This window comes from Vigna radiata, chromosome 6 (genome assembly GCF_000741045.1).
Source record: "Vigna radiata var. radiata cultivar VC1973A chromosome 6, Vradiata_ver6, whole genome shotgun sequence".
Taxonomy (NCBI): domain Eukaryota; kingdom Viridiplantae; phylum Streptophyta; class Magnoliopsida; order Fabales; family Fabaceae; genus Vigna; species Vigna radiata.
The window spans coordinates 25,907,357-25,920,040 of NC_028356.1; the positions used below are offsets into that span (position 1 = coordinate 25,907,357).

Consider the following 12,684-nt stretch of genomic DNA (forward strand, 5'->3'; position numbering starts at 1 on the left):
TGTGGGTTTTCGTCAATTGGGTTTGTTTTGGAAAAAGGATTCTATCTTTTTTGGTAAACAATATTATTGAATGTAACTCTTGGAAAATGAAACACTAAAAAGACAATTCAGGAATGAAAGAGACAGTCAAGTTAATGTTCAGCCTAAACCATTAACTTCCGTTGTTTAAGTTTGAAAACTTGTTCACTCATAGTTGTCCATAGTCTGGTCGTACTAGTAACTGTACTGCAAACATCGCTGTCAAAAACACGCACTGCTTCTATTTCCGTAAAAATACTCAATAAAATTCAATACATTAATTGTAATATATAATAATAATAAGATACTTAAATACCATTTTTTAATAATATTTAAATACTTTTTATATGTGATTATAATTCATCCGTGATAATGTTTATAATTATTATTATGTATTATGAAGTAATTTTAAATCAATTACAAAATAATATATAAATAATATTCAAAAGTCGTCAAAATATATTCTCTAAACCATATTATCCTAATAATAACGGGACGTAGCATCTTCTCCATCACCAAATTAGTTTACTAGGATGTTTTTTTTATAGTTTTCTGAATTGTTTTATTTGCTCGTCATTATTGAAATATTTTTTCTCTCCATCATATAATATACGTATCTGAAGGAAGCTTCACTGAGATAAAGGACAAAAAGGTCATTTCAAGAACTGAGTCCTCTATTAAATTTAATTTAATTAAATCTGGCAACAATCTCTACCTTAAAAACAAGTCTTAATCTATAAATACAGCATCCTCAGTTCTCCATTTCCAAGAAGCAAAACCAGAAGTTTTCATACCAAACACACATTACAGAAACTCTTGAACAAACCTTGACACTCCTTTATATTCACACATCTTCTCTCAAAACATTTTCACACCAAAGAGCCAATCTTTACTCAAACACTTTCACCCCTGAAGAAAGCTAGCATCTTTGAGCCATCTATCATAATGGTTAAGCCAGAGAAGAAGATCAACAACACAGAATCATCAAAGGCATTATTGAGAGCAGTATCTTCCTCATCAGCAGCAGCAGCAGCATCAAGTGAGAACAAGAAGAAGTTCAAGGGAGTGAGAATGAGAAGCTGGGGCTCATGGGTTTCAGAGATTAGAGCACCAAACCAAAAAACTAGAATATGGTTGGGATCTTATTCAACTGCTGAGGCAGCAGCAAGAGCCTATGATGCTGCACTACTTTGCCTTAAAGGCTCCTCAGCCAACCTCAACTTCCCTTCAAGCTCCTCCTCACACTACATTCCTCAAGACACTGTCATGTCCCCAAAATCAATCCAAAGAGTGGCTGCAGCTGCTGCCAACAACTTTTTAGACACTGCCATTGCTACCACCCCATCTTCTCCTCCTCTTGCTTCAACCTCTTCCTCTTCATTCGTCTCATCCCCATCAATCTCATCATCTCCCTCAGACCAAATTGACGATGATGTCTCACTTCTGTCACCTCCTCCACCTTCAGTTAACTCTGATCAAGCAAATGAATCAATGGCTATGATGGAATATTGGTATGACTTGGAGGCGTTACAATCACCAAAGTATGTTGAGCAAATGCTAAGTGGGGCATTTTTTGACATTGATTCCACACACTTGTTTGATGATCTGTATGAAGAAAGTGACATTAGTTTGTGGAGTTTCTGCTGAGAGATTTTCAATACCTTTTTTTTTTTCGGCTTACAGATTCATATTCGTTTGTCAGGTGTTGTTATATGAAGATATCAATCTCTGACTGTGACCAAATTAAAACTACATATTCTAGGGAAGAAATTCGTGATGGGATAAGACAATTTTTGGTCTCCCATTTCTGGATTTCTACACATATATATGTATTATTGATGCAATATTTGTTATGTCGAATTTGATAATAATTTTCTGCTTGTGATTATGTGGTTTATACATGAAGAGGGGAAATGACGGCATGTCTAAGTACTATCAGTTTCTCTTTCTTCTCTTTTTCAAGACGCGTTTTCGATGATGTCAAAAACTATACTTTCCTTTATTTTTATTAGTTTATGTTATCATGAAAGAAATTTTTGGTCCATACAAGGTATAAAGGCATTTATTTACACAGAAATGTTTTATAAACACAAAAATTAGGCCAACAAAAAGTTGTTATTTTTAAATGAATTTTTATGAGTTTAATTTCAGTGCTTTATCTAAAAATTAATTGCATGATCAGTCAGTAAACAATTATTCTGTTTGTGACTTTTAAACATATATATCATCGTATTCTAATTAAATTGTTTATTGATTTGAAAGGACAAAAGAAATAAAAACATTATGGTTCACTTTTCTTTATACTCAAATAATGGAACTGTTATTTGCATGGGGAAATGTCAGAGATGCTTGTTAATTCACCGAGAAGAAGGAATCATGCTCGTACAAATGTGGAAAATTGAACCACTGAAATGTCTTTTCTTGGACCATTTGCTCTCAGTCTTATTGCCTTGCCTAAAGAAGAGTTATGTTTTTCTATTTTTCAATATTTCAAGTTAATTTAAATGGAAACATTCACAAAGCTTTTTTATATTCCTATTTATTCATTAATTATTATATAATTAAATTATATAATATTCTTAAATATTATATTAAGTTATTTATTCATAGCTGTCTAGAAATCTTTACAACTAACAATATATTAAAATAAATCTATTTTAAGTTTGGCATTGCGTGCATCTTGAGAGAAACATAGACAGAAATAAATTCTAGTTCCTTTCCATCTACTGTTACTATGTGTTATTAGCTTATCGATCAATCAATAATGTTCCAACATCTAAACAGTAGCTACTCCAACTATTCTTCAATATGGTTACGTTGTTTGCATTAGTAGTTATATATAAATTATAATATCTAAATTGTGAGATTTTTTTACTAGGAATAATGAGATTCGGTACCAACTAACAGTGAACAAGTATATATAAGATATTAGAACATAACTTTTAATTTAAAATCTTAAAATAATTATTTGTGTTCTTATTACTTCTATATTATTCATTTTACTCATTTTTAACTCACCTTAAATTCTTAATCTAGAAAAGAAACAATAATTTTGAAATCGTTACTTTTGATGCAAGATATATAGTGGTGTTTCATGGAAGGATTAAGGAGCATACACAATATATTATACTCGAAACTGTTAATATATACTTAAAACAATTGAGAATCTAAGTGAGTCTAAGTCTCACATTGGATAGAAATAGAAAGTGAAGCATATATAAAGATGAAAGACTCATTAACTCATTCTCTTAAGATTTTGGATAGAGAGTGGTGTCAATCCCTTGTATGATTGGACTCAGATCTCATTGATATTTGTGTCTTCTCGCTGAACTTTCTCTTTGATAGACTCAACAAAACCACACTAATTGCATGGTTAGAAGAAGGAAATACAAAGTTTGATGCTTTTTGGTGTAAGTATGAACTTGGATCAAAAGGGTTGAGGTAATTTAACGACACATGGCATGTTCTCCAATGAAATGGATGAGGGCATGGGATCCCATTCTCACTTGTTCCTTTACATTGTATCTGGTCTCAAGTCACAACAATGGGTGCTTTCTCACTATGGAAATGTACAGAAAAAAGCTTTTTGCTTTTGGTATTACATGTTCATATAGAGATATATGTAGAGTGGCCAGAGGATCAACCAACCCATTCTTTGACTATACTCTTCAATTAGGGGACCTATATGCTTTCTGCATCAACATTTTGGCCCTACTTAGGATTATGTTCCTAATGCAAGAATTTTAATTTAACATGTTTTCTATTATTTCATGCACATGAAAATGATATAGCTAAATGACAATCTAAACGTTGCATGTTGAGACACAGCATGTGATCTGAAACCGTCAATCAAATCCAAGATTTGTAATTTACCTAATAAATAAAGGGCTTTATTTTTTCATTATTTGGTATTAACAAAGGGGTTACCTTGCTTAATGCAACAGAGTGTGGTATTGTCTGCAGATTAGTCCCCTTTTGGAAGTATGTCAAATAGTTTATTTGGTGAGCATACCAATTTATGCTAATCCAAGGAACAAGATGCTTANAAGAATACAGAAAACAACCACTGTTGATGTTTGTCATTTCAATTTTAGTACTAGTACTAGTATTTGTTGTGTTAATTACATGTTGTGACTTCCGGGAAAAGACATTTGGGTTATGATTATTGAGTACTAGTACTATAATCTATGGTTTTTCATGTGGGTTCTCTCAGTTTTCACATAGTTAATGATTGTGCCAAAGAATAATCCAACACTCTACATGGGTTTAATGATCCAGTCTTGGCCTTATTAAGGCACAGTTTAGTGAAGTTGTTATAAAGAAAAAATAATAATAATAGAAGTACATTTTATATTTAATAATAATAAACAAAGAGTGCTTAAAACTTCTATTTCATATTTATGTTAGACATCTCCCCCGTATATTAGAGATAAAATCAAATTATTTATAAAGATAATCTTCACTTAATTAATTGGTTTAATAAGATTATACTAGACTTCTATTTTAATACTCATCTTTAATCCAATAAAATCTGTTTACATATATATAGGGTTTGTTAACACATGTACGCCTGTTTTTAGTTGGTACGTTTTAACAATGTGTATCGGATTATAGTAGACAAAAATACCCTCATATATCATGGATTCTAAGTTTTAAAGTCAAGGATATTTAAATAATTTTCATTATCAAAACTTCAAAAAAAAAACCCCAAACCCTTACTCACCTCCCTCATTCCTCTCAACCCTTTCTCTTTCGTCTCTCTCACTCTAACATTTTCTCTGTCATCCCTACTCTTGCCCCAATTGAAAAAAAAAAATTAGAAATAGGTACATAAGGAAATTAAAGAAATAGGTATAGAAGAGCTCCCTAGGAGTACAATTCTTTCAATTCTAGGCTGTAATCTTACATCATGTATACCATACCAAAAGAGAAAGGAAAAAGAAACACTTTGTGTAAAGGGAAAAAGACAATACAGGAAAATATCTTGTTTTTTAAAAATATAATGAAATGTGGTGTAGATGTGTAAATGATGTATGAAAATTTAATTGATTTATGAAGGTTTTATTTACATAATTTAATTTAAAAATGAAATTTAATAATAAAAAAAAGGGAAAATATATGAATGAACAGAGCAAGAACAATAAATTACGATGTCGCGGGTTGTTGTGTGTGGCTGAGGGAGAGTATGGAGATGAGAGAGAAACAAATTAGATAAGTGGGGAAGGTGGATTAGGGTTAGGCAAGAGTTTCTGATTTTTTTTTTCAATTGGAGTAACAGTAGGGATGACAGAGAAAATGTTGGAGTGAGAGAGATGACAGAGAAAATGTTGGAGTGAGAGAGATGACAGAGAAAATGTTGGAGTGAGAGAGATGAAAGAGAAAGGGTTGAGAGGAATGAGGGGGTGAGTAAGGGTTTCTTTTTTTTTAGTTTTGAGAATGAAAATTATTTAAATGTCCTTGACCTTAAAACTTAGAATCCATGATATATGAGGGTATTTTTGTCTACTATAATCCGGTAGACATTGTTAGAACGTATCAACTAATATTAAGAATTTACATTAGCTTGCACGTGGCTCCATTTCACAAGCGAAAAGCAACTTGTTATGTGCATTAGGTAATCTGATGTAACCACTAGGCTTTGTCTGAAACATTAAAGCCCAGAAGACTTCTTTCTTCTTCGCCGTCCAGCCCACATAATTTTACTAAAAGTACAATTATTCGGTCTAAAATGTGTGAACTGTTGACCCTAAGTTTTCGGCTGCAAGAGGTTTCTTCGTGATCCTGGCCCAGTTAACAAAAGGTTATATCAAAAGGGTTCTTTTGTTTTATATTAAAGGGACCCGTGCTCTGCACGTGCTTTCAAATTTTGTTATATTATCGTTCACAGAATTTATTCAATGTACTGCTCATTAGGGTGTGAGTTAAAATTCCTTCCACTGAAAATCAATTTTATTGAACTTTTAAATTCAATTTTAAATTAAAGAAGTACAGGCTAAATCGTGAACCTTATTTTTAAAAGTAGAGCATGTATGTTGTGTATTAAACTTAAAATATATTTTTAATGATAGTAATTTTTTAGGGTGATGCGTCAATATCTAGTTTACTGTACAAGATAGAGTATATATTTTAATGTGTTTCTCAGCTGTTTGAATGTTTTGTTATTCGATGTTCTCAATTTTATTTTACCTTTTGCCCAATTGTATCGACAAATGTACTTATTCCAAGAAGAATTTTAACAATTTCAAGAAGATGAAATATATTATATTTTAAATAATTAAAATTAATTTTTTTATTGTTTGAATGAAGTAATTGAAATATCTTAAATTTTAATTTTTTGTTTGGATTAAAAAATTTGATTTTTTGTATTTAAAATAATTTTATTTTAAAAATATTTCGATAATAAGATTTTATCTTTAAATTTGAGTCGACTTAGTTTAATTTCAACTCGAACTAATTCGTCTTGAGTCGTCCTAATCATGAGATTGGGATAAGTTGTCCTAATAATGAGATTGGGACGAGTCGTCTCGACCTTTGACTTGGTTTGACTCGTTTCTACCTTAGGCTTTATAGAAAATTCATCTTGACTTTTGACCTTGGATGACTTGACTTAACCTATAGTCTTGGTAGACTTATTTTGACCTTCAGTTCGAGCCTAGTTTTGACAATCTACAACCCAAGTCTACGTGTCTCGACCTTTGGTCCAAGCCAACTAGTCAGGACCTTCGATTTAGGCTTACTCGTCACGACATCCGACATGGTTAAACTCGTCACGGCCTTCGACCAAACAAACACATCTTGACCTTTGGTCCAGATTGACATAGCTTGACCTTTCCCTAGGCCGAATCTTCTCGACCTTCGGCTCAAGCATCGGCCCGTGTTGAATCGACTCGGTCTTCGACTTAGGTTGAATATTCTCAACCTTTGATTTATGCCAAATATTTTTGACCTTTGGTCGATGCCAAATAAGCTCGACCTTTGGTCGATGCCAAATAAGCTTAACCTTTGTCCTAGGGTGGATCAACTTGACATTCATCCTATGCAAAATCTTTTCGACCTTCGGCATAGGCCAACTCATCGAATTTTGGCTTGAGTTGACTTGCTCTACCATCTGAAGTTGACTCCTCTTGACCTTCATTCTAGCCAACCTAGCAAAATGTTTCGTTTAGGACGAATTGGCTCGAACTTCAGTGATAAAATTTCATCTTTTACTTTTAAGTGATTGCAGGGTATATGTGTTCATGTTGCTTAAAAAAGCTTTAGATGTAAATTTTCACTTCATAAAAGCTTTAGAGGAAGGATAAATGATTTAATTAAACAGATAAATGAATGAAGACACAGAAAAGATAAAATGGTCAAATAAGATAAAGAACGAGAACTTAAAAAACATGAAATAAAGAACAAAATATGGAGAGAAAGATCCAAGGACACAAATGAAATGAATCAAAATGACAAGAGCATGAGCATAAAGAAACTTGTATTAAAAGACATGAACAAAAGAACAAAAACTAAACAGAAACTTATACTCGTCACCTGTCATACTATGAGAGCTGGGCATGCCTGAAATAGTTACCTTAACCGCAATAAGAGGATGCCAAAGGTAGGACTAGTGATTAGAGTAAGTCGTAACAAGGTAGTCGTCTGGGAAGGTGTGGCTGGATCACCTCTTGAGTCCTTGTATGCCTCTAAGTCAGGGACTAATAAATTGTACTTGCTGAAAAATTTTGTGGAGTTAGAGTACAAAGAAGGAACTCCTGTTTCAAATCACTTGAGTGAATTTCAAGGACGCTATGATCAATTAGCAGAAGTGAGTATAAAATTTGATGATGATCTATTGGGCTTATTCTTATTAAACTCTTTACCGGATTCATGAGAGACATTTCGGGTTTCCATGATAAGTGCTACCCCTAATGGTGATATTTCTTTGCAAATGGCAAAGAGTGGTGCTCTTAATGAGGAGATGAGAAGGAAGACACATGGTACTTCATCTCATTCAGAAGTGCTTATTACAGAGAATAGGGGGAGAAGCCAGAAGAAAGAACAAAACAGTGGTAGAGATAAAAGCAGGAGCAAGTCCAAGTCTCGGTACAAGAATGTGGAGTGTCACTATTGTCACAAAACAGGGCATATAAAGAAGAACTATTTTTTGTGGAAGAAAGAGAACAAAGACAAAAAGGGTAAGCAAAGAGAAAGAGATAATGATGATGGTGATCGTGTTACTACTACTACATGTGGTGACCTTGTTTGTCTTCGTGATTATGACACTATTAATCTTGTATCTGATGAGAGCATGTGGATAATTGATAGTGGAGCTACATTGCATGTTACATCCAGGAAGGAGTTCTTCACATCTTATACGCCTGGTGATTTTGGAGTATTGAAGATGGGTAATGATGGGGTGTCTAAGGTTATTGGTGGTGGTGATGTTCACTTGCAAACCAACATGGGGATGCAGTTGCTTCTTAGAGGAGTTAAACATGGTCCAGATGTTCGCTTTAACTTGATTTCTGTGCAGGTACTTGATGATGGTGGATTTGATAACCACTTTGGTTCTGGAAAGTGAAAACTCACCAAAGGTAACTTGATTGTGGCTAAAGGGGAGAAAAACTCCAAGCTTTACTGGACAAAAGCTTTGGTTGCTAAAGACAGTGTGAATGCCGTGTATATGGAGTCATNTTTGTGNNACANAAGGCTTNGGCACATCAGTGAAAAGGGGCTTAACTGCTTAGCTAAAAAGGATGTTCTCTCAAGATTGAAGAATGTAGAGTTGGAGAAATGTTCTCACTGCATGGCTGGTAAACAAACCAGAGTATCCTTCAAGAAGCATTCTCCCTCCAAGAAGTCAGAGTTGCTTGAATTGGTGCATTCTGATGTTTGTGGCCCGTTGGAGGTAAAGTCTTTTAGTGGTGCACTTTACTTTGTTACTTTTATTAATGATTGTTCCAGGAAGCTTTGGGTTTATGCACTACAGAAAAAGGACCAAGTGTTGGACAAGTTTAAGGAATTCCATGCTTTGGTTGAGAGGTAGTCAGGCAAGAAGCTGAAGCGCATTCGTACTGACAATGGTGGTGAGTATTGTGGACCATTTGATGCTTATTGTAGAAAATATGGTATTGCACATTAGAAGACTCCTCCCAAAACTCCTCAGCTGAATGGTTTAGCGGAGAGGATGAACAGGACATTAATTGAAAGAGTTAGGTGTATGCTTTCTGAAGCAAAATTGCCTAAGCATTTCTGGGGTGAGACATTGTTTACAGCAGTGCATGTTATTAATCTAAGTCCTGCAGTTGCTTTGAACTTTGAGGTGCCAGATAAGATTTGGTTTGGCAAGAATGTTACTTATGATCACTTACGTGTCTTCGGTTTTAAAGCATTTGTTCATGTTTCGAAGGATGAAAGATCCAAGTTGGATGTGAAGACAAGGCAATGCATCTTCATTGGTTTTGGTCAGGATGAATTTGGCTACAAGTTGTATGACCCCGTTGAAAAGAAAGTTGTTAGAAGTCGTGATGCGCAATTCATGGAAGATCAAACTATTGAAGATATTGATAGGGTGGAGAAGTCTACTCTTAAGGAAGATAATAATGTGACTGATGTTGATCCAATTCGGTTGTCTATTAATGATTTGGATATTGATGTTCATGACGATGAACAAAATGGTGATATTGATAATCAGCAGGTTGGAGATAGCTTGGATGTTCCTATTGATAATGTTGATGAAGAGGAACATGATGAGAGTCTTGGTGATGTACTTGAGCTACCTGAAGCTCAACCCAAAATATCTGACAGGCCAAAACAACCTTCTAAGAAGTACTCTACCGATGAGTATGTGATGTTGACTGATGAGGGCGAACCTGAATGTTATGAGGAGGCCGTTGAAAGTGAAGAAAAACAAAAATGGCTGGATGCAATGCAGGATGAAATGAAATCTCTGCATGATAATCACACTTATGACTTGGTGAAGTTGTCTAAGGGTAAGAGAGCCTTAGAGAACAGGTGGATCTTCAGGGTGAAGCAAGAGAGTAATTCTACATCTACTAGATATAAAGCCAATTAGTGGTGAAAGGCTTCAGACAAAGAAAGGGTGTTGATTTCAATGAGATTTTCTCACCTGTGGTGAGGATGACATCTATCCGAACTGTGTTAAGTTTAGCTGCTACTCTTGATTTGGAGGTTGAGTAGATGGATGTGAAGACAACCTTCCTTCATGGTGATTTGGAGGAAGAGATTTACATGAAGCAACCAGATGGTTTTCTTGTTAAAGGCAAGGAAGACTATGTGTGTAGGCTACGAAAAAGCCTGATATTGCACACGCTGTTGGTACAGTTAGCAAATTTCTGTCAAATCTAGGTAGAGAGCATTGGAATGCTGTGAAATGGATTTTGAGGTATCTTCGTGGTACTAGTGGTTTGAGGCTTTGTTTTGGAGGTGATAAGCCTACTTTGGTGGGTTACTCAGATTCAGATATGGCTGGACACATTGATTCCAGAAAGTCTACTTCAGGCTATTTGATTCAGTTTGCAGGGGGAACCTTGGCTTGACAATCAAAGTTGCAAAAGTGTGTGGCGTTGTCTACTACTGAGGCGGAATTCATTGCACTTACTGAAGCATGCAAGGAGTTGTTATGGGTGAAGAAATTCTTGCAGGAGCTTGGTTTTGTGCAAGATAAATACTTGTTGTATTGTGACAGTCAAAGTGCTATTCATCTTGGTAAGAATCCAACTTTTCATTCTAAATCCAAACATATTGATGAGAGGTATCATTGGATACGTGATGTTTTGGATGCTAAGTTGGTGAAACTAGCTAAAGTTCATATAGATGATAATGGTGCTGATATGATGACCAAGGCATTGCCAAGAGGAAAGTTTGAAGTTTGTTGTGAGATCGCCGGTTTGGCGGATATCTCCACATAGTTGTAAGGGGGAGATTTGTTGGGTTATTGGGCTCCCTTCCTATGTGGAGAATAGGCCCAAATATTGTGGTCCATTATGTCTCATTAGGTCAAAATGAGATGGGTCAGATTAGTAGAGCACAAGAGAGTCATTTTGAAGAGAGGCAAAAGCCAAGTGAGAGAAAAAGAAAGAGAGAAAGCCATTCCCGCATAACCCTAAACCTGAACTAGTGTTTTTGACGCTGTGAAGTCGTTAACCGTTGGATCAAGCTGAGTTTTGGACAGTAGGTTCCAGACATATGGTTCTTCATTCTGACCGCTCGGATCGTCAATCGGAGGTCTAGTTTGGGAGAAATCGGTCCCGAACCAGCAGCCCTGTTTTGGAGGATTTTCATCTTCTTTGTTCTCATTTGTAAGCATTTGTGCTTAGTTAATTTGGCTTATTGAAAATACCATTTGGTATTATTATTGGAGACTATTTTGTACCCTATTATTGATCATAGTGGATTTTTCTTTGGTCTGGACGACTCGTGGTTTTTACCTTTGCATTGAGGGGTTTTCCACATTAAAAATTGTTGGTGTCTCTTTGTCCTTTGGATTCTATTCTTTGTTCTATTTGTTTGGTGCTCCTCGCAGATTTTCGCAAGAAGGGGGATTGATTTTCCGCTGCATTATTACTCCTTGATAAGTTGTTATTTGTTTTGGCCCTTTCCCCCATCACTACCTACATAAGTGTTATCAGCTTGAACCTTCCATCGGCAATAATGGTAGACACAACTCATACTCAAGCAGCCATACATGAGCAAGAGAAAAGTTTAGAGAATAGAATCACGTCGAAACTTGAAGCACACTTCGTCAGAATTACATCATCCATTCCACAGGCTATTGATTCTTCGATTGATCATTAGATATCGGAGACATTACAGAGAGGCAATTGTCCTGCGAGTTCCAATTATTCTTGTGGAACACGGTTGGCGCAAATTGATTTTCTGCGCTTTGGTAGTGATGCAATTCAACAATGGATATATCGATGTGAAACATATTTCACAATTGATGTCAAGCTTGATGATGTTGTGTAAAATTGACTATCATCCACTTTGTGCAAAATCTTCCAGGAGGTAAACTTCCTACTCCGATTGAATTTACAAAATATTTAATAGATCGTTTTGGCGAAATATGTGATGATCCAATTTCAAAATTATGCAATTACGGTATCAGGGTACAACTAATTGAGGCCCACTTGTTAAGCTGCTTTTTAGGACATTCAATTGATTGTTAGAATACTTCAACCTTAGGATGGCTAAACTATATGAATCAGCTTATGCTTCAAACATCCCTACCAAAACCTTTCCTACACTCCCAAAACTACAAAATCCTATGAAAGCCATTTTACATACACCTAACCCTATACACAAACGGATAAAGATATTTTAACTCCACATTTTAACAAATTTTTAACTCTGCCAACGTGTTCTGATTGGTTTATGTGGAAAAGATTTGAAAAATAAAAAGAATGATGTGGATATGTAAGTGAGAGAGGGTTGCAGGAGTTTTCATTTGGACGACTTTATTTTTGGAGTTTCAAAAATTTCATATCCCATTTTCCCACGAACAAGAGAGAAGGTTATTCCACTCATACACCTCCCTTGACTACAATCAATCATTCATCGATAAATGAATGTTCAATGACAAAAAAGCATTCACCATCGCCATTCATTGGAGTTGTGTCCATCATTGGGGCCGTTTCAAAATACTGTTCAATGGGGAAACCACTATTG

At 35.1% G+C, this 12,684-nt stretch overlaps 1 protein-coding gene across 1 annotated transcript; it reads left to right on the forward strand.

Moving 5' to 3' along the window:
- Positions 1-679: 679 nt before the first annotated feature.
- Positions 680-2,054, forward strand: LOC106764353 (ethylene-responsive transcription factor ERF014). The gene has a single exon (XM_014648638.2). It carries the CDS (start codon positions 964-966, stop codon positions 1,663-1,665), a length of 702 nt encoding a protein of 233 aa, XP_014504124.1. The 5' UTR covers positions 680-963; the 3' UTR covers positions 1,666-2,054.
- The last annotated feature ends 10,630 nt before the right edge of the window (positions 2,055-12,684 follow it).

Bases quoted from the DNA above. Each gene is read 5' to 3' on its own strand.
- LOC106764353 (XM_014648638.2), top strand. From the start codon at position 964: ATGGTTAAGCCAGAGAAGAAGATCAACAACACAGAATCATCAAAGGCA.